Source organism: Chiloscyllium plagiosum, chromosome 12 (genome assembly GCF_004010195.1).
Source record: "Chiloscyllium plagiosum isolate BGI_BamShark_2017 chromosome 12, ASM401019v2, whole genome shotgun sequence".
In the NCBI taxonomy this organism is placed as follows: domain Eukaryota; kingdom Metazoa; phylum Chordata; class Chondrichthyes; order Orectolobiformes; family Hemiscylliidae; genus Chiloscyllium; species Chiloscyllium plagiosum.
In genome coordinates, this window is record NC_057721.1 from 29,076,563 (window position 1) to 29,099,270 (window position 22,708).

At 37.1% G+C, this 22,708-nt stretch overlaps 1 protein-coding gene across 3 annotated transcripts in view; it reads right to left on the reverse strand.

The window, feature by feature from the left end:
• LOC122555088 (zinc finger X-chromosomal protein-like) overlaps nucleotides 1-22,708 on the reverse strand; it is a 51,652-nt gene that overhangs the window by 3,455 nt on the left and 25,489 nt on the right. For 2 of the 3 annotated variants that reach the window (XM_043700762.1, XM_043700763.1), the window contains exons 4-9: nucleotides 17,225-17,800; nucleotides 14,559-14,717; nucleotides 13,632-13,775; nucleotides 11,944-11,985; nucleotides 8,367-8,504; nucleotides 5,259-5,399 (exon numbers count right to left, since the gene is read on the reverse strand). In XM_043700762.1, coding sequence (XP_043556697.1) covers nucleotides 5,259-5,399; nucleotides 8,367-8,504; nucleotides 11,944-11,985; nucleotides 13,632-13,775; nucleotides 14,559-14,717; nucleotides 17,225-17,800 — 1,200 coding nt within the window. The remainder of the gene's footprint in view (nucleotides 1-5,258; nucleotides 5,400-8,366; nucleotides 8,505-11,943; nucleotides 11,986-13,631; nucleotides 13,776-14,558; nucleotides 14,718-17,224; nucleotides 17,801-22,708) is intronic. The other variant, XM_043700764.1, reaches the window with a different exon arrangement.

Consider the following 22,708-nt stretch of genomic DNA (forward strand, 5'->3'; position numbering starts at 1 on the left):
GGTTCTGCCATTGTCATTAATACCCTTCAGTTGAGGGAGAGATTAAAAAGTAACAGATCCCATCCCTGAATGTAATCCAAAATCCTCTGTTGTAAAGTAAATTATAGGTCTGGACAGGATTAAATGGATTGTGATGCACATTCCTTTGACAGTTATTGTGTATAGTGATCAGCCTGTCAACAAAGTAGAAAAAAAACTGTTCAGTTGAATGTGCCACCAGATAGTACCCAAGGCAAATGAATCCACGCATCAATGTAAGCCAGTGGCGCATCAAAAGGTGGTTAGAGTGGAGGAGGATGGGAACAGGGATAATGGTTTTAAAGAAAGCACATGATGACTTGGAAATATGAATGTAAATTTAAAAACCCAGATACTTTACAAACAATTAGGAAGTTGGCCTATATGTGACTCCAGACAAACAATGATGCAATTGACTCTCAACTGCCGTCTAAAACGAACTTGTAAGCCACATAGTTATATCAAAGTGCGAGTAAGTCTGAAGAATGAACTGAAATTAGAAAAACTACCTGGCACTGGCCTAAGTAATGAAAACTGCAGTGGCAAAAACACCCCTGTCAACCCCATAGAGTCTGCTTTCCTAACATCTAGAACCTTCTGTCAAGATTGTGGGACAACTTTCCCAGACTAGTCAAGCCACAGTCATACTCTTAGAATCATACCTGATAGATAAAGTTCTAGGTACTACCACCAGCATCCCAGGGTTTGTCCTGTCTCACCACAGGATAGATCCACCAACCCAGCAAAGGTAGCAATGCAGTGGTATACAGTTTGGAGGGAACTGATCTAGACATTGATTCCTGATGCCATGAAACCTCATTCCATCAAATCACAGTTAAAATCACAACACCTGGTTTTCGTCCAACAAGTTTATTTGGAAGCACTAGCTTTGTGTCTTGTGATCCTGTTCCACAGCTACCTGATAAAGGAGCAGCGCTCCGAAAGCTAGCACTTCCAAATAAACCTGTTGGACTATCACCTGGTGTTGTGCGATTTTTAACTTTGTCCACACCGGTCCAAGACCGGCTCCTTCACATCATCAAATCAAAGATAAATCTCCTGTTTATTGCAGCATACTAACATACATCCATAACAAAATATACCCACTGCTGCATCAGTATTAATTCCAAGATGAAATCACATGGAGGAATGCTGAAGAATGGGTGGGGCAGCAATTCAAAGTCAAGAATAGCTCCATAGCCCGAGTACTGACTATGCTCACCAAGTCCTAAACCTTAGGCTACAATTACTGACTGAGCTGGCTGAGTCCAAAATAACATAGCTGCTAGACTTGTTCTTGGCAGTGGTAAGGAAACCAACAAGAGGGAAAAATCTATCAAACCTCATCCTCACCAATCTGCCTGTCACAGATGCATCCAACCAAAACAGTATCAGTAGGAACGAAAACCACACTGTCATTGTGGAGATCCTTTCATTGTCATCCCATCATACTAAATGGGTCACAATCCAAAGCTGAGCATCAAGTGCCATGGGCCATTAGCAGCAGAATTATATTCAACCACAATTTGTAAACTCATGGAGTGGCACATTTCCCATTCCACTATTATCACAAAGCAGGGAGATCAACTCTGGTTAAATGAAAAATGCAGGAGGTTATGTCAGCAGAAGCACCAGACATAACTTTAAAAAAATGCCTATCTGGAGCAACTACACAGCCAGAATGGTAGCATGCTAAACAGTGGAAACAGCATTTAAAAGACAGGGCTAAACAACCCCATAATCAAAAGATCAGATTTAATCTTTGTACTCCTGCCAATTATGAATGTGGTGGACAAGCAAACAACTATCAGAACTAGAGGCTCAACAAATATTTCCATCCTCAACACCAGTGCAAAAGATAAGTCTGATGTATTTTCAACCTTCTACAGCCTGATGTGCCAAGTGGATGATCCATCCCAGGCACCACGGAGGTCACAGAATCCTGACAATGCAGATTGAGGCCATTTGGCCCATTCAGTCTGCATTGAATCTCTGAAGAGCATCCCACCAAGACCCAGTCCCCTACCCTGTCCCTGTAACACCACATTTACCACGGCTAATCTACCTAACCTGCACATCTTTGGCCTGTGGGAGGAAAACAGTGCACTTGGCAGAAACCCAAGCAGATAAGGGGAGAATATGCAAACTCCAAACAGTCATCCAAGACTGGAACTGGACCTGGTGCTGTGAGTCAGCAATGCTAACCATTGTGCCACCCTTGCATCACTAATGCCAGTCTTCAACCCGAATTTGATTCACTCTACCGGAAACTGAAAGACTAGGGGTCCTAACAATATCCTGCAATAATAACTGAAGACCTGTGCTCCAAAACTAGTCATGTCCCCAACAAGCGGTTCCAATACAGTTACAACACAAGGCCACTGGCCTTCTACCTACAGTACTGCACATTAATCCAGATGACTGAGGCAGCTTTACTTCAGGTGGCAACCTCACACTAGGTTGGTATTGTTTTATGTCATGATCTCCAATCCAGGTTCTGAGCGAAGAGGAAGCCCTGTCTGCGCCACACTACCCAGCAGGACCTTCAGGTCCCCGACTGCACAGCCAAAGGCTAATTTCCATCTCTCTGCATACCCTGAACAAACTTCAAGAACGTTGCAGGGCAGCTCAGGACTGACGGTGTTTGGTGCACAATGCCTTTTAAAGATGATGACAGGACAAAAGATGTCACTGGAAATAGCATCTGGTAAATTGGACCTGGAGTTGGACATGAGGAGCCAATAAGGGTAGGTTAGGTAGTTAGTGAAGCAAGTTCAATAAGATATGGCAAGAAAGCATGCTAGGTCTTGTAGCAGATATCCTTCCTAAAAGCTCAATGCAAATTCACAGACTTAGTCAAAAAAAACCCTAAGATTCAGCCCATAGAATAAGTGGCCTAGTGAGGGACCAGCATGGCACTTAATTTGCTGTTTGATGGCTGATGTACTGGACGTGCACTTGCAGATGATGGGCGTAGGAGGGTTCACAGGTTTGAGAAGGATACTTCAGAATGGCAAAAATCAGCTGGACATTGTCTAGCAGCCAATGTTGGTGGTCTGGCTTAATAGCACCACCCACAGGATCTGGAACCAGGCGAAGTAAGCCTATGGAACTGTTGCATCTATCAGATAACTGCTCAGTGCATCTTTGCTCAAGTGTTAACGAGATCATAAGAATAGGAGTAGTCCATTCATTAAATCTTCTCCACCATTCAAAGGAGTATGGATGATGTGATTGTGGACTTCATTCCCCATTTCTTCCTACCACCTCCATAATCCTCCCTGTCAATCAAAAATCTGTCTAACTCAACCTCAAATACATTCAATCACCCTTCTTTCACTGTTGTGGAAGCAAATTCATCTGAGAAGAAAATCCTCTTTTCCATCTTGGCATGATGGCTCAGTGGTTAGCACTGCTGCCTCACAGTGCCAGGGACCCGGGTTTTATTCCAGCATCGGCTGACTGTGTGGAGTTTGCATGTTCTCCCCACATCAGCGTGGGTTTCCTCCCGATGCTCCAGTTTCCTCTCACAGAACAAAGATGTGCAGGTTAGGTGGCTTTGCCATGCCAAATTGTCCAGTGTTCAGGGATAGAGTCATAGAGATGTACAGCATGAAAACCGACCCTTTGGTCCAACCCGTCCATGCTGACCATAAAGAATAACCACCCAGACCCATTCCCCATTTTCACCCCTGACTATGGGCAATTCACCTAACTTGCACATCTTTGGATTGTGGGAGGAAACCGGAGCACTCGGAGGAAACCCATGCAGACACAGGGAGAATGTGCAAACTCCACAGTCAGTTACCCAGGGCAGGAATCGAACCTGGGTCCCTGGCGCTGAGAGGCAGCAGTGCTAACCACTGAGCCACTGCGCCGCCCCAAACGTGCAGGTTAGGTGTGTCAGCCATGAGAAATGCAAGGTAACAGGGATAGGATAGAGGGACAGGCCCAGTGGGGTGCTGTTTGGAGAGTTGGTGTGGAGTTGTTGGGCCGAATGGCCTGTTTCCATGCTGTGGGGATTCTATAATTAGAAGACCCTTAATTTTAAAATGTGTCCAACTTGTTCTCGACTCTCCCACGATAAAAAGCATTCTATCAGGATCTATCTTATCAAATTCCCCAAAAATCATTACATTTCAATAAAATCTCCTTCTTCTCAATTCCAAATAGTACAGTTGCAAACTGCTCAATTTTTCCTAATAAAGCAATATGATCCATGCCAAGTTCACACGCAACTATGTTTTTTTGATTGCTAATTGTTCATATACATGTACCCACATTTGAGCTATAATTTGTAATAGGCAACGGCAAACATCTTCACACTGGCTTTATAAAGACATTGTAGCACAATAATTAATAGCACAATGATGCTTGGTTTTCATATGTGCTTTTGTCATTGGCTCTTTTAATTCATATGGCAATACGACAGCAATGCAAGGCAACAGGTCAAAACAGGAGAATGGCTCTTAATCTCTACTTTCCAGTGAATGGACCTACACAAATAATGAAAAAGTAAAAGATACAGGGAGCAGAATCTGCTAATATGAAATGAGTACTGCACCTAGAATTACCAGGCAGTTAGCATATATTAACCAGACATGACTGTTGCCATTCCATGATTAAATGAGTGTGGATGCTTTTAAAATAGTGTAGCAACTGCCCACTATATTGGAAAATTAGTGGATGGTTGTGTAGCAGGTGTAGAAATCAAAGTTTGTAATGATAATGAAAATCTCAGTCCAAATCCTGTTTAACTAATTCTGGAATACGAGAATTTAATTATTAGTTGACTCTATCTTCATGGCCAATGTTACAAGCTTCTTTAACATTAAGTAGATTTTCAGCACAATTCTGCACAACCACAAGTGCAGCATAAAGCAGAACCTTCACCCAATGATAACTGGCCACACTGCCAGAGTTCGAAGTGTGCATCAGGCACTTTCTTACCTGAATGAAGGGAAAGTTTTTTCTAAAAAAAAGTGTGAATGTATGATCAAATTTCCCAGTTATATTGCCTGTGAATGATAGTTCTTGGTGCACCGAATGTTAAAAAGATATCAAAGAAACTATCACAGGTAATGTCAGCTGATATAGTGAAGTCATATTTCCTGAAGATGTATGTGAAATGGAAAGTAGTCAGTTTTGCTAAGTTGAAATTAATCAATCATTAAATAGCACCATAAAAATGTTCCTCCATAGCCAACACAGAATGTGCATCAATGAGGAACATTCTGTACCTGTCTGATACTGTCTACTTTCAAATCTCCTCCTTTTCCTCGACTTTGGTTTTGCCAGCCTGTTAAGCTCAGCTGTTCCATCTGCTTGTAGAAGATGGCTGGCAGTTCCATTCTTGTTCTCTACAGTCTCAGAACTGTTACCTGAGAAAGGACAAAACATTGTGATCAATTTCTATTGTTCATTTACATATTCTATGTGGGTACCTTAATTGATTTTTTGAAAATATGTTATATTTATATAGAATTTTAAAAAAATGTTTCATTTGTTACATTTGGCCATTATTATCTAGATGTATGCCTGGGCCTTTATTTAAAGAGTTGTATTTGAAGAAATTCATCCAAGATGGATCCAAAACTACTATGGAGCTAGCTAATCAAGTCTTATCTCCTGCTTTACATAATTAACTTATTTCTTACACCAATTCCAAAGTCAATCCATTCCTCTAATTGTATAAGATCAAATTAATCTTTACCTTAAAAACAATGTAGTAACAAGAAAGGAGGAGATGAAAAAATAGACAAAGAAAATGCAAATACTTCTGTAATTTGACAGAGTACATACGATAATCTCCTAGAAAGAAAGTTTGGTCACAAGCAAAGGTTAAACAGTCCCTACATGCTTCCAACAAGTTGGAAGAAGCTATGAAAGCATGGATACAATAACACTAAGATTTTAAAATAGATCTTTGCAGTTCAAAGATTAGGACTAATTGCCATTCACAGTGTCTTACTATATTTTGTTAACCTAACACAAATATGAATGATCCGCATTCATTTCAGGACATATTACATTAAAATTTTACAATTTGCAAGTATTATTTCCAATGTATTTTACAGGTAAACAAATCCACTGAAAAGTTTTACATTAGCTTAAGGTTTTAAAATATAAAAGATAGCATTGAATATGTCATTGCTGCTGTGCCAGAACCAGTACAGAAGAACCTTGATTATCCGGTATTTGATTAACTGAGTTTCAGATTATGTGAACAAGATCGCAAGGTCCCGATGCTTGGTTAACTATGTTATCCAGTATTCGATTATCCCGCATTCAATTTACTCGAACAAAATACTCCCTGTCCGTGTTTTCGGATAATCGAGGTTCCTTTGTATACAGGTAATTCTTTTATAACGTGATGGTTGCGTTCTTGTGCAACACCATATTATAGAAAAATCACATTTTAGAAACAGCGTTTAAAGTATTGGTGATGTAATCATGTTACAGCCAACACACACTTTAGAAGTTTGCACTTTAGAAACAGTGTCCCCAATTTGTCAATCGTGTTACAGCAAATTCACTTTAACAAAATGCGTGGAGTATCAAGGGGATCAAAGGTTACAGGAAGAAAGCGGGAGAATGCAGTTGAGAAACCATCAGCCACGACTGAATGGCAGAGCAGACTTGATAGGCTGAATGGCCTAATTTCTGTTCCTATGTCTTCTGATCTTATAGCAGAAGAACTGTACAGGATATTAATTTTGTCAGTTCTAAAATATTAGTTGAAACAGAAGGGCCATTAAAACAGAACCATTCCACTTAGAAAACCCAACATGGTGGAATCCCAGAAAGTTGCTTTAACAGATACACTCCATCACTGCCTTAAAAATTCTACTTCAAATTACTATTCAGTGATTGATACTGGCAAATGCACTGAATGCTGAATAAAGTATGTTTAAGCCAGTCATAATAAAGAAGAACATATTTACACTGCACCTTACACGACCTCATAGCACCTCATGGGTTTTAGAGCCACTGCGGTATTTTTGATACATGGTCACATGCAGATTATTGTAATCTGGAAATGTTGGCTGCCAATTTATCACACCAAAACCAAAGTGCCATGCAGTTATGACCAAATAACCAATTTTAGTGATGTCAGTTGGTGAATATACATTTATAGATTGCATACTCAAGAATAATCTTCTGACACCACTGACTCATGGTGATACCTGTGATACTGTCATCAACAATTTTTAACATATTATTGGCTCATGCAAGGACAACGGGCAATATTAATAGACATTTATGGATTTCAAACACGGAGTAAAGAAAAATTCATTTTTGTGCAGAGATATGTATATTATATTAGAATTACTGATTTAATCCACAGAATTTGGCTACAGTTCCTAACTCAGAATTAAAAATATAACCGGTGCTTCTTGTGCATATTCTAGAAGCCAAAATAAAAAAACAAAACAAAATCAACAAATTTCAGAAATTGACCTCTGTCAGATTCAATTTTGATCGTGAAAGGATAAAATACACTCCAGCAACTAAAATGATGACTTGGTAAGCATTATGTAAAATCTTTTGACTTAATCTTCATAGCTAAATATGGCCTGTGGTCCTGATTTTGCCTTCCTATTTTAAAATGCACAGTTATCCTGCCCAAAGCTTTGAAATTAAAGCAGGCATTGCTAGAACTACTCTGCAACTTTGGCAACATCTGTGGAGAGTGAAAAAATGTCAATATTTCAGGTCAATTAACCTTCCTCAGAACCCAAACTCACAACATTGTCCTTATTTACATATTAGGCTTTTGAGATCTTCAATTTTTGGTTGAGTTTAGTACAGATTGCTTTCTTTTCTAGTTTCAAATTATAACATGTCATGTACACTATTCTAATTTACTGTGTGCCATGATCCTCCATTAGTTTGTAAGATCTCACCCACCAAGCGCAGAAAGCTGAAGCAAAGTAAAATTGGACACACTTCACTCCCAGTGGCTTACTAAGGAATAGCACTAGCAATTTCCTCAAATAGTTTAATGTCCCACTGTGCCAGAAAGTTCTAGGGACTTGAATGAGTAGGAACGTACTTTAGCAGTTTCAAAACAGACTAAATGCAGACTATGCTTCAGGCTACTGAAATCAAAAGTTCAGAAAAAAAGTCTCCTCATCTATCTATCTGCAGACTAAGTTTTCATGTAGTAATCAGTGGAATGTTGAGTAGGGGTGGAGAAAGGGAAATTGTATCCCTTTCTTACAGATGCATCGACTTGATAAGTATAAAATGCAAAAGAAAACTTTCAATAAAATATATAACATTACACTGAAAATAATCCTACAATAAAAAGGAAATGCTAAGGAAGAAAATTTAAAAATAATTACCATATGCAGTAGCCCAAGCTACAGGCACAAATGTTTTGCTAATGTCTGCGTCTTCAATTTGTTGCTCATGACCGACTGTTGCATCATCTTCTCCTACAATGACTTCCATGTAAACTTCATCTGCAATATCAGTACAACCTGCAAAAACCAATCAATAGGCTTGAGAAGTGGCAGAGAATTTCTCTCAATTCGTTAAAAAGTAACTCAAGACATAGATACATGAGTATATATTTATCTACTAAACATAAAAGCAAAAACTTTCAGGGCAATATGGATCCAATTCTTGTATAATGTTGTGGAGGTAAACCTAATTTGTTCACATTTAGATTTTCCTTTTTCCTTTCCCAATACGTAAATTTATGTAAATCAATAATTTCCTTATTATCTCTAAGGTAAATCAGTTTCATAATCAGTGGTAGTAGATGTTAATGGTGATTAAAGAGCAATTTTAGTCATATTATTGAGGATAAAGTAAAACGTTTAATACTGTTAAAATGAAAATGACTCAAGTATAATGGGAAAAGTGCATCATTATTTAAGTAACTGTTGGCTTTCATGTATCCAGTTTAAAAATATCTTCATCAGCCGAGCTGAAACAATGGCATCTTTCTTCTTCAGGTGCCAGATTGTTTTCCTTAAGTTCTTCATTTATTCATCCATCTTTTACACTCAAACAGATGATTATGAATGCAACAATCCAAATCATTTTGATTGGTTGTGTAAATTAGCAACAATCTGTTCAATCCATACTGTCCAGTTTCGGACTACATACACAAAGGCTACAAGGTAGACTAGATCAATGTTTCCTATTACAAAAATGAGAGATGATCTCAGTAACATCACAGTATCAGATTAAAGAGTCAACATCAAGAGAAATTTTTCCACTTTAATATCTGTGAATCTTTGGATTTCTATACTTGAGAGTTGTGGATGTCCACTCATTAAGTATATACAAGACAAAGATCAATAATTTTTTGGTATGAAGGATTGAAGGCATAGGGGAGATTGGAGGAAGGTGGGGTTAATTTTAGGAAATTAGGTATTACATTATTAAATGGTGGAGCAACTTGAAGACCTGAATGGCTTACCCCTCTTCCTGCTTATTATGAATCCCTGACAGCATCATGCACATAATACTTAAAACCTGTGCATCAAAGTTCATCGTGCCCTTCAAAAAATGAATTTTAGAATATCTGTGACGATGACTTCTATTCAAAATTTGCCCAGGTGTATCTTAGTGACAAAATGCAGGATTAATTTAGCCAGACCAATTACAGCAATATTAGCCAATTCCAAATCATTAAAGTTCATCAAAGGAATCATCAATTGCGACTAGTCAATAAAGCTCTGTTCTTGCACTGCTTGTCACTGATCACTCGGGTGTTTTTCTTCCTGGTGGGGGGAAATGTGAATGAAGTTTTCTGCACTCAATGTTTCTTCACTTTGTCCTACAACTAAAAGCACACAACATTGGTATGGGGTAGAATAAGCACTACTGTAAAAAAAGAGGGGATTTGAAACTCCTTAGTTCAGGAAAAGAAATAAAAGCTGTGTTCATATTCCACCAGAACCGCCCCACCTCCAGAAAACATCACAGCTTCGATCCAAATGTGGATGCAACAGCTAAATTCCTCAGGAATTGAATATGATACAGAAGAACTGAAATCTGAACACACTGGGGGAAAAATGACAAACTGCACTTTAGGTAATATTCTTAGGCCAGATACAACTTTGCCATCATGTTGAAACAGAAAGTCTGCTTGTCTACCCACAATCCACAACTATGCTGCTATCCACAAGCAACATCGCTCTTCAAATGATAAATATTTTATATTTCAAAAAAAAGGGACTGAAGCTTGATATGAATACTTAAAGAGTTTAGTTTACAGATATCTAAGTATTACATTTAATTAAATTGAAACAAATTTAGCTTGAAAGTTTCCAATATTGTGTTATGAAGTTGAAGATGTGTACTGAACCTTTCAGAGAGCGTGAATGCTGTTCTGAACTGACAGCTTACACACACCTATGTATATGACTAGATGGCAGTCCAAAGGTGTACTGGAAAATTGAAAATATGTAACAGTTGCCTGTGAAATTGATACCCGATTTGGTTGCTGTTTGACAACAACTCAACCGTAACCAGTTTAAATTATGTCCCAGGATACTAAAACCCTTTGAGTTTGAATTTATTGTTTTGCCAACATTTAACCAATGAGACGATCCAATGTTGGGGCTATAAAAATGTAGGCATTTTGAAAATTGCAGAGAGCGCGACTGCCATCAGGAGAGACCCAAGAAATTAGGAAACACTCTCTATCAAAAGGTACCTTTTCATATGAAACATACTCGCAGTAAAAAGAAAGACGACCCAGGGAAATCTTTAGCCGAAAGAAGACAGACACCGAAGACAACAGCGGCTGTGTGGTTTTGAAATTAAGTTCATGTAATTTGAATGTGTGTTATTGGAACAGCATATTGTTAAAGAGTTGGAGTCAGATAATAAGCGGTTAAGAGAAAGGGGGGCTTAGAGTTGTGAATAGTTATTCTTTAATGTTCACTTTTAGAGTTAGAAAAATAAATTGATATTATTTTCTTTAAATAGTGGAATTTGGGATATCTCCAGCACTCATATTTTAACAGATTACGTGGCGAGGTGAGCTTTTCTGGGTGTTTGGTTTACTTTATAGAGAGGTTCACTGCCATGTCATAACAATTGTGTTTGGTCATGAGTTGATTCCATTCATTAGGTCATGATTACAATCAGTATCTATTTAATTCAAAATTTTCTTCAAATTTTGTAACTACCACCACAGAGATCAACTGGGATTAAAATAATTTACAGGTAGTTCTCCTATAACAATGTTGTTGTGGTGCAGCGAAACCTCTCATAAATGAAAAAGTGGGGCCTATGGGAAAAGTGGAGTTGAGGCAGACCAGCAAAAACAAAACACTCACAATCGCTCAAGAATCACCCAAAAGTCTAATGCAAAGTATACCACAGGCTGAATGAAAGTTTTAAATCATATTTATTAACAAAACAAAAAAGAAAATTTCACATTGTACATGTAAAAAAAAAATGTAAGAAAGCTGCTCTCTATATAGTACTTCTCACAGAAAGCTGCTCTGTCAGCAGCTGACGTCGGTATGTGTAGAATGGTGTTGACATCGCGAGTGCGTAGGCTGAAGCATATGAACTGAACCCTGCCAGAATTGCGCTATTGCCAAGAGGTAAGCGTTCTCCAAAATACTGTTCCCTAGTTCTTCAGCAATGTTATAATCAAATCGTGCTGCTGAAATGTGCATTATCCCAGAACTACCTGCCTTGATTACATCAAACAAATATAATGTAAATATGTTGTGATATTGTCTAAAACCTCAATCCTAAAAGCCTTTTCAAGCCGAAAGCATGTCCTGTGCTTTTAATCAATATGCTCAGGGAATAGTGTTTAGAATAGTTCCATAAAAACTACTGCTCAAAATGAAGCAATAATTTGAGTAATAAGACTACCTAATCAATATTCCAATGCTATCTAAACTTCAATTTTAGGATATATACAATAAAAAAGGCACTCACTTGTTTGAAGGTAGCAGTTCTCTTCTTGTTGTGTTGTATTCACTATGACGTAAGCAAATGCAAGTTATTGATCACTCGACTACAGGATATATATATGCACATGGGCCAATTTTTAAATTACTAAAAACAGCGAAGCTTTTACGCAAGTTTAATCAAACAATATAGCGTGTTATTATCAGACAAACACAGCAATCCAGAAGCTGTGTGTTAAAATCTCATTACGGTAAGTTATAAAAATTAATAAATTGCCACTTCTGACATTAGCAAAATTACTGCAACATATTACCAATACAAAAAATAACATAATTAGCTCCAAAATAATCATTCCCTGGTAAGATCAATCACTCATGAAGGTGACTTCTATTTTCAGGATATCTAGGCAAGAGTAATTTATGAAAGCTTGCTTAGGTGAGCAACATCCCAGGAATAAACAAAAAAATTACACTGGCAAAACTAAGCAGACACATCAGGGATAATGAAATTATATAAAATGGGCTCCCCAGTATAAGAACAAAGTTTCACAACCATTTCAAGACATCTTGAATTTCCTCAAGAAGCCCTAGAAACATTGAAGTCAACAAGAATGAGCAGGAAAACTCTACTAGTTGGACTCATACCAAGCACAAAGGAAGATGTTGATGATTGTTGGAATCCAATCATCTCAGTCCCGCTACATCAATACAGGAGTTCCTCAGGATAGTTTTTGAGGCACAAACATCTTCATCTGCTTCATCAATAGCATTCCTCCTCGATAAAGTCAGAAGTGGGAATGTTTACAGATGACTTTACAATGTTTAGCACCATTTTCAGTCTTCGAATACACACTTATATGTGGCAAGGGATGAACAACATCAAGGTTCGGGCTAACAAGTGCCAAACACATGCTGGACAAAGGCCATCCTGACACTCAATGGCAATACAACTGCTGAATCCTCCACTGTCAAAATCTTCGGAATCTGAACCAGACTAGCCATATAAGTAAAGTGGTTACAAAAACACAGATTAGAGGCTAGGCTAATAATTTAGTTTTTGACTTCCAAAAAGGCATCTATAGGTATGTACCAGAAGTGTGATGGAAAATTCTCCAATTGCTTGGGCTTCTCTGGATTTTCTAACAAGATGCTTGTTAGAAGCCCATTTGATTGACATCCTATTCATCGTCATCAGCATTCACTTTCTTCACCGCTGCCACAGTGGCAAATGTATGTACCATACAAAAGCTGGAATGTAGTAACTCAGTGAGGCTTCTTCTATAACCAAATCTGCAACCCTCTAACATGTACAAGGGCATAATGGGTAGCAAATGCTTAGCAGCATCACTACTCGTAAAGTTCAAGCCATCCTGACTTGGAACTGTATTAACATTTCCTCACTTTTACTGGTCAAAATCTTGCAACTTCCTCCCTAATGGAACTGTACATCGTAGCTCACCACCAGATTCTCAAGGGAATTTAGAGATGGATAATAAATACTGGACCAACAAGCGATTCCCATATCCTGTGAGAAAATGTTTTAAAAATTGTTATGTATTTATTTCTCTATTATTTTTTTCTTTAAAAGTATTTGTTGCTGTAGTGTTTAACATTGTTAGTTACAATCCTATTTTTACAAAATCAAAAGGCAACATTAAACCTGTACTAATATACAACACAAAAATTAAATGTTAGACATTTGTACCAGCTACTTACTTATGTCCTCATCCTCCTGGTTGGGATCATTAACAGTCATGTAAACCATCTTCTCTCGTGATATTCTGCCTACACTGCCCTGGTCCAGTAGGCCAACTGTATGATCATTATCGGGTTCACTTTCACCAATATCCACAGTTCCACCTTAAATTGCAGTAAAGAAAAGGTTAACAGCACTGCAACATTAAAAAGTACATCAAAATCCAGCAATTCCTACTCTTCTAATTTTTCCCATATCACCCCATTTCCTCAGCTTATAAAGACTTCTTATTGTTGCAATAGTTTTCTCAGACTCAAAACAAGTGAAATTTCACAGAAATAACACAAGGCACGGTTGCAGACTGTAGGAATCTGCTAGTGCAGAAACTCCTGTATAGATTAAAAAGTCTTGCAATTTCACCATTGTAGATATTTGAAGTACAGACACTTATTGACAACATGCTTCCGACGGAACAATGGGAGTGAGTATACAAAAGCAAGGACAAATAGGGCAGGCCAAAAACTAAATTTTCTGAAATTTACATTCTTGGGAATACCTTACTTCATTTCTATTTTCTTGATAGAAAGCTTGAATTTGAGTGTAACATTCCAAGGGGAAATAAGAGGGGCAGTAGATTCCGTGCTTGTAACAATCCAAGTTCTACACAGACACCAAACTTTCACTGTGCAAAAATGATCTAAGAAAGCATGTAAAAACACATATATTGGACTCTTAGTAACCTATTTCTTAGTTACTCACATAACACAAGGCCACAACCATTACACAAAAGCCAAGAAATTAGTTGAGTTAACAATTTTGCCGAAAGTCACCTAGTTCAACCACAGAATATGGTCGTAACTCACACTCTCCATCCTAATTGTTTATCAGTTTTTAAGTAAACCATTGAAAAAAAAACTTACATAGCAGTATTACACCTAATTACTCACCTAAATCATCATCTCCATCATCTGCTTTGAAAATGTAAACTTTAATGACTTCAGAACAAGCACCATCTGTTTTTAAACGATCGCCCTGTGCCGATAGGCCACTTTCAATTTTTAGTTCACTATTTCCTTCATGTCCAATCTTTCCTCCATCATCATCCACTTTTTAAAATAAAAAGTGTACAATTTACTATTAATTGTATCACATTATATAGCAAAAAATATTTTGACATGCTTCTTGCAAACCATTTAGTTTTTAGGAAAGTGCACCTTTGACTGATCAGACTCCTTTGAGCTATATTAGCAAATATGTTTTCCACTAAAAATTTACATACAGAACAGAATTATATGTGGGAAAACACAGCTAAACAGAAGTTCGCTGTTACCATTTAAATTTTGCTAGATGAAACTACTATTTAATTAGCAAAACTGAAAATACTAATAAAAAAAATACTACACAGTTAAGACAAGCTAAAACAAAATTTAAAATGTATAGCACGGTTGAGGTTCTGGACAGTGCAACAGAATAATCAGGAAATGTTAACATATTTCTCTACTCAAGATAATTGGGACAGTTAGCTCCAAGGACTGAAAACTGATAATATAACTACTAGACTGTGCTACGAACTATAACCAGATACTGAGTGAATCTATGAAGATGCTTTCTCAACAACTCAACCACACAGTATGTTCCCTTGCATGATTTTTTTTAAAAAGATGGTTTACATGAATCTGTCCAGGATGCATGCAGAGAATATTGAATAGACTTAAAAACTAATCTTCAGGCTCAACAACTCAGTTGGGAAATATACACTATTAAACTGCTGAGACAAAAGGATATAAAAAGTGATAGCTTTGGATATTAACAATAGTTGAAATGAAAAATACAGAAAAAATAAATTCTGCAGCATTTAAGTACCTAAGCAAGAATTTTGGGCCTGAATATCTGCACCAGGTTTTAAAAAACACAGTTGGTTGACTGTTCTGATCTCTTAAGTATGTGTTATTTTGCTTCACTACCCTATCACAATGATTCTTGCAAATGAGCAATGGGTAAAGCTTTGAAGGAACAGGACAGCGCAAGATTTCAATAAATGAAGTAATAGATCAGACAACATTTTTAACAAGAGCCAATTTCTCACACTCTAAATACATATTGATAAAGAAAGCTAATCCTCAAGTAAATTTATACAAATGAACACAACTGGTTAATTTAAAACGAAATTATTCATTTTGATAACAATTAAGCATAGAGGCTTGTATTATAAAATTAAGCTTTGATCGTCTGACATTCATTTAGGTTGTTGACACTCATTGTTCAGCCTCCCGCACAAAAAAAAGATAAAAGTTAAGTCCTAGGTACGAATGATACCTCAGAAACCCTGTCCTAGCAGAGGGTGTCAAGGAATCAAAAACAATATAAAGACTCATTTAAGGAGCTCCAGAATAGCTCAATAACATTTGTCTAAATAGGTGAGCACCACTACATAACATGAGCTGACAATCTTCTCATCCAGACTTTAGTGTGACTACTGAATCAAGGATACACCATTGATTGTTAACATCAAGATGCAATTTAATGCAAATTTCAGGACTTGAAAAAAAACTAAGATGGAAACAATTAAACCGTTATTTACTGAATACAAGGTCTCTAAAAAATCATTAGGATGGAGGAGTTGCTAAAAGAAGTAACTCAAAGATTTGTAGCAATATTTGCTCACCTGCAACACTGAGTCTGATTTTGGAGATAGAAGCCACAGCGGCTTAGTAAGGTAATCTATAATTATAAACTTAAACTCTCTATAATAAATTCAATTTATTCTTCCCGCATTTTAGTCATAAGTTGCAAGTGTTTCAGCCTCCATGTCTCCTATACAATATATGATTTGGTACATTGGTGAAACCGAGCAGAAGCTATGGCAATGGATTAATGGGCACCACACAACAATCAACAGACAGGAGTGTTCCCTCCCAGTTGGGGAACACTTCAGCGGTCCAGGACATTTGACCTCGGACCTTCGGGTGACCGTCCTCCAAGGCAGACTTCAGGACAAGCAGCAGTGAAAAGTGGCTGAGCAGAGGCTGATAGCTAAGTTCAGTACCCATAGGGAGGGCCTCAACTCAAAAACTGCATGAATCCATGCAAGACTCTGTTAACTCATTTTTTAGATTAGAATCAGTCTAAACAGTATGGCACGGACAACAGCACACAGGAGGCTTACCACCTTCAACATATTATCTGGGCTGACACCAATTGTTAAGGTTAACCTGAGAATGTAACTTTTAAAAAAAGCTTTGTGATTTACATATGAAAGAAGTGAAACTAACATGGTCACTCTAACAGATGAGAGACTTAACAAACAATCAAGGTATTTTTCAATGTATAATTTCAGTTACATCACACTGTAAACATTTGCTATAAATTCTGTCTGTACACAAGTCTTACAATTGTGTACTCCACAACCACCTGACGAAGGAGCAATCCTCTGAAAGTTAGTGCTTTCAATTAAACCTGTTGGACCATAACCTGGTGTTGTGTGATTTTTTAAACTATACACAATATATAATATGCTGAACAATTAATTCAGCTACTTTTCAGAGATACAAGAATAAAGTCCATTAATATTTCATTTTCCATGTGCCAAAGGCCTACCTCTCTCGTCACTTACAGGAAATCATTAAATAATCCTCACTGGTGTCTTTATTTCCTACTGGAGCCTCAATGGTGACTGGAACGGTCTCTCGATTCTGAACATGTAAACTCCGTGTGTCTATCTCAGTCTCTGTAGCAGGATCGGCCACTAGAACTTCTTCAACGTCAGGTGACAAGGTGCCTGTGACTATTTCAGCCTCTGTGACAGCAACTTGCTCAACAGTAGCCATATCAGACACATCTTCGCTTGTCAGGACATGTTCTGATACACAAATGGTCTCTGAGTTGATGTCGGAAGCCAAAACATCTTCAGGGACTGTAGTCAAGGTTTCCTCTGTGGCAACATCAGTGTCCAGTACTTGTTCAGGTACAATAATGGTTTCTGGCTCCTCAATAATATCAGGGCAGTGAACATCTTCAGCAACAATATCTTCAGCGACAACATCTTCAATGACATCCTGTATTACAACAGAGTCTGTATCACCAGAGACAAAGTGGGGACCAGAATTGATAGCAGAATCGACAAAGACAGTCTCTTGAACTTCTACGAGAATATGATGTCCATCAATGTGTTCTGAAGTCACTTCTTGAACTATAAAAATTAAGGGAAATGTTTACTTTCACAACATTATATTTGACATGGAAAAAATGTACAATAAAAAATGCAGTTTATTTAGTTAACCTCTATATACTCACTACAATTATCAGCTAAAAGAAGTAGATTGTTATCAACCATTATTACTATTGGCTATCATAGATTTTTCACAGCATTGTTTTTAGACTAGGAATACATTTATTTCCCTCTAGTACAGAATTCATGATAATCTGTTACAATATCCTTGACCACTCTAATTTTCAGTACTTTTCACATTATTAAAACATTTCAGAAAGTGATCGTTGAGGTGCAGTATTCAGAAATATAGAACCCTTGGAACACAGTTAGATATCAGTAATTCATACTTCAAGTACCATCTCGGTAAAGTTCCTTGAAGATACTTTTAAACTGCTACTGTCATTTTTTTTAATTAATAAAAAGTGTCCTGTAGATACATGTCCTATGAACTGTAAACATTTTGATTTTAAAAGTAAATACAAAATTAAACAGATTACTACTGGTGCAGTATTTGGAACAAAGGCCTCCAAGTAAGTTTTCTGAATTTTAGCAACTTTCAGAACAAAGAAAAAAATCCATAATACATTTACCTTAATTTCTTACTTCAAAAATCATAAAAACTCCATGAGTGCAACAGTGAAACATACCAGAGTAATTTGAAATTGGATAGTAGATATTAGCACATTAATATTGACAAACATATTAATACAGAAGAACAGTCTAAAGTGGGCAAGTGGTTCAATTTTAATAAAAACTAAAAAAAAATTGAAAATTATCTTGCCTCACAAAACTTCAGTTCTTGACACCTATTACATAATCCCAGGTTACTTAAATCAATCAAAGCAAAACAAAGGTTTAGATTTGGAGATAAAAGTAAATTTCTACATTTTACTGATTGAATAATTTAAAACTGATAAACAATTAAAATGGGCTATAAACAAAAATTGATACAGAAAAATCTTTAAAATATAAAGCTATATTTTTATTGACCTAACACAAGAGTAATTAACTTCCTGAAGAAGGGCTAATGCCCAAAATGTCGATTCTTCTCCAGCAACACATTTCCATCTCTGATCTCCAGCATCTGCAGACCTCATTTTCTAATTAACTTCACACCTGATACACAGTACAAATGAATCAACTTTAAAGCAAAAAAAATTACATTTTTTAAGCTTAGGTCTCCTATAAAGCAATTCTGAAATCAGTAAGGGGTGGTAAGCTAACAAAATAATACGTTGAAAGTGTCTCCAGCAAAACAAAACCAATATTTCCTCCTGCATAAGTTATCTGATCAGTTTACTTTTCAAAATTATAAAGAGATTATATATTTCATCTAAAGCTTATTTTTAGTAGGATTGGGCTTTTCACATTGCTCAGTATTCTGATTTGGCTGGAAACTAATCAGAAGAATGCAAAGTCTATCCTTCCAACTTAATGCCCCCTTTATATTGCTTCCATTGTGCATGTGTTTAAATGTGCTAAACTTTAAACTTATCTGCGATAATGCACATTTCATTGATGTGAATTTGCTATAACAAGATTGAGGAATTGGGAGCACTGTTTCTACAGTGCAAATTTTTATAGCGTGTATTGGTTATAATGCAATTCTGGCACCATTAGTTTCAACAGTGCTGATATCATGTGATTTTCTTATAACCTGGGGTTGCACGAGAGCAGAACTACCGCGTTATAGCAGAACCGACGGTACGATGTTAACAGATTGATACTTTCTGGTTTTCTGAGTACTCTGTATGCAACTTACAGGAGACATTAATCTGAATGCTGTGGTCAGGAGGGAAGAAAAGATGCTCACTGCTGACTTCAAAGAAAACCCTGCTGAAAGATCTTGTGATCTGCGGTGAGACCTTTACTTGGTGTCACCCCGCAATTGATTGTTCCATTATTTAATGGAGATTTCCAGCTTGGAGGCACAGTGTTACTATCCAAGTAGCCAATTACATTAAAGAATTTTCAATTACTTAGAGATGGTACTAAAATAAAATTACTTTTAAAAAATACATTAAATAGAGCAATGTTCTACAGAATGTTAAATTAAAGTATCAGAGAAAATAACTTGTTAAATTAAAGAATGCAACTAATTCTAATGTAAATATTAAACAACACTCCAACATAAAATTATTTTTAAGGACAGATCTGTTTTACTTGTTAATCAGACCATAGTTTAAAACTTTAATTGAATAAATCATACTTTTATAACGATTTTTAATAATGATGTGAGAGTGGAAATGAGGAAAATTCTCATTTGACCAACTGATTTAATTAATTATTGGTTCTACAGGTTGGAGGATCGCTAGTGCAACCTGTGATGGACCAGTGGACGACAGGCTGCAACTTCATGATTTCTGTGTTAATGTGCACACGGCAAACATTCTGGTGTTAAACCCTCGCTGTAACATTTAAGCCATGATTCCACCTGTGAAGATACAGTTAATTGTTTGCAGAACCGAGATTAAACTCACAAGTTTCCATGGGCTGATAGTATAACAGCAACAAAATCCAGGACTGTTAAAGGGAAAACAAAAATTCTCTCTACTCCTTTCATGCCTGAGCTGTCTAACATCCTTGGACAGAAAGAAACTGGAGCACAGCACCTCAAATTTCTACAGTATTTATGCTGGACAAACATCACTGCAGGCAAGACAAGGAGAGATTTGGAGGGATCACCAAGTGTTTGGTCAAGTTCATTAGGTTTTTTGAAAGATATCTTTGAGAAAAGCTAGAGGCTTAAACCTTGCCTTTAAACATTCAGACTAAAATGTAATGCTGAATTATAGAACACGTTTGCTAAACACGAGAAAATAAGACAGGCTGGAAGGCTCAGAAAAAGGGGGAACTCAAGGTATGCAAAAGGTAAAAACATCTGTGCTCACCAAGTGATAACAGGATGCTCTAAGGCAATTAAGAACATTTGTCTTAGCATCAGTGAATCTGTGTAAACAGGATACCAAGTGATAACACTCACGGCTATTCCCTTGTGAAATTAATGAAAGTGTTTGATTCTGACCATGAAACGAAATTCAGTACTATCAAAAGCCTTGTAATTGATGGTCAATTCTGTCAATTATAATGAATTCTTTTTACCCTTGCAAGCTGGGCAGACACAGAAAGAAAAACATTTTTGCTATTACAAGACCCTGACTTGAGAGTTCAAAAGGACACTAGAGAGAGAGAGAGACCATTTTAATGCTAAGGCTGTTGAAGCCATTGAAAAGTCATTACTTACCTGCTATGGATTGAACTTAATTGCATTTTAGGACTTGGCGATGATATTGAGTAACCATTATCGGTTATTAAATACAAGCTCTGTAAAAGGTAATATTCGTGAAGCTTTAACTTACTTGCTGTTCTTGCAGACCACTCTACAGACCTTACAGACTGCCCAACTGTCAATTCTAACTAATCAGATATTATGTGTTATTTGAATCTGAATCACAGCGCTGAAAAGAAAGCATGTTTAATTCAAAGACAAATGAATCAGTTTAAATGCAACTTTACATAACATCTCAGTCTCAGGTACAGAATGATTCAGCGCTTAAAAAGCAGGAGTCTGCTCCTACCTTAGAAATTATTCTAGGCCTAATATTGAAGAGATTCTGGCATAATGTGTCAGGAAGCCATTTTATTGTCAAAAGTTTGTCCTCCTTGATTCCTGAAGAAGAGCTCATGCCCGAAATGTCGATTCTCCTGTTCCTTGGATGCTGCCTGACCTGCTGTGCTTTTCCAGCAACACATTTCCAGCTCCTTGCTAAGAAGCCATTTTGTAAACAATGGTATCTGACATGTGAGCTGCGCTCTCCAATTAGCTCAGACTGGTACCTCTTTAATGATAGGAGTTTATCTTGCGAGCAAGCGCCTAACTTGGCTGAGTATGTTTTTCCCACCTGATGTATGGCTTAGGGTCTGTACAAGTGATTAGGTGAGCGTACACAGATCTATCAATTAACTTCTTTATGAATTGTTTTTCCACTGTTATCTGTCTAATTAAGAATGTGCAATGTTTTTGTAAACTTGTTTGTATAAAGGAAGCCACTTTGTATCAATACATCGGAGTAGCCTGCTGGGGCACTTGAAAAGCTGGCACCCTATTCTCCTAGGTTATTAGAACTTAGTTAGTTTAGCTTACAGGTATCAGTGTTATGTTGTAACAGTGTTGCTATTGGTAAATAAAGGGGATCACTAAAATTAAACTAAACTGTCTGTAAGAGGTTTTTTATTCCAAACAGTCCGGGACGAAACAAGAAAGAAAGGCTGACAGGTCTGAGTCCATAAAGGATTCCCTGGGCCGTCTCAAATCTGTAATTTAACATCTTGAATGAAAGAAATGAAAAATTCGAGGAGGAGGATGAATGGGAAGAGTGTAGTTGTAACAGCTGCCAGTAGGGGTAATAAGTAAGATGAAGTGTGCAATAAGCCAGAGAAGTAACTTTTGAGGAAGGAAGAAGAACTGTGGTTTGTAACAGTGTAAGAGATTACAATGTTGAGATTGAGAAAGCACTGAGGCATTTAAGCACACGAATAAGGATTTTGGGCGAGCTGGAAGTCAACATAGGACAGTAAAACAAATGTACAGAATACGCATTTGAAATAACAAGCACTTGGATGTAATAATCACAATTTATCAGAGAAAGAAGTGTATGTCTATCATTGGGATATATTATAGCATATGAAATGGAAAAGGAAATTCTTGACCAGAGTGTTTCATTAGGAGACAATACTGCTTTCCATTTTGGCAAAATTCTAGACCAACTCATAACAATTTCTGGCATCAGTTGGAGCAGTTTTGATATCAAACCAAGGTCGCTCAGTTCCATTATTGTGGTGATTGGAACAAGGTTATCCAGGTGGATCTCATGGAATACGAGTTCT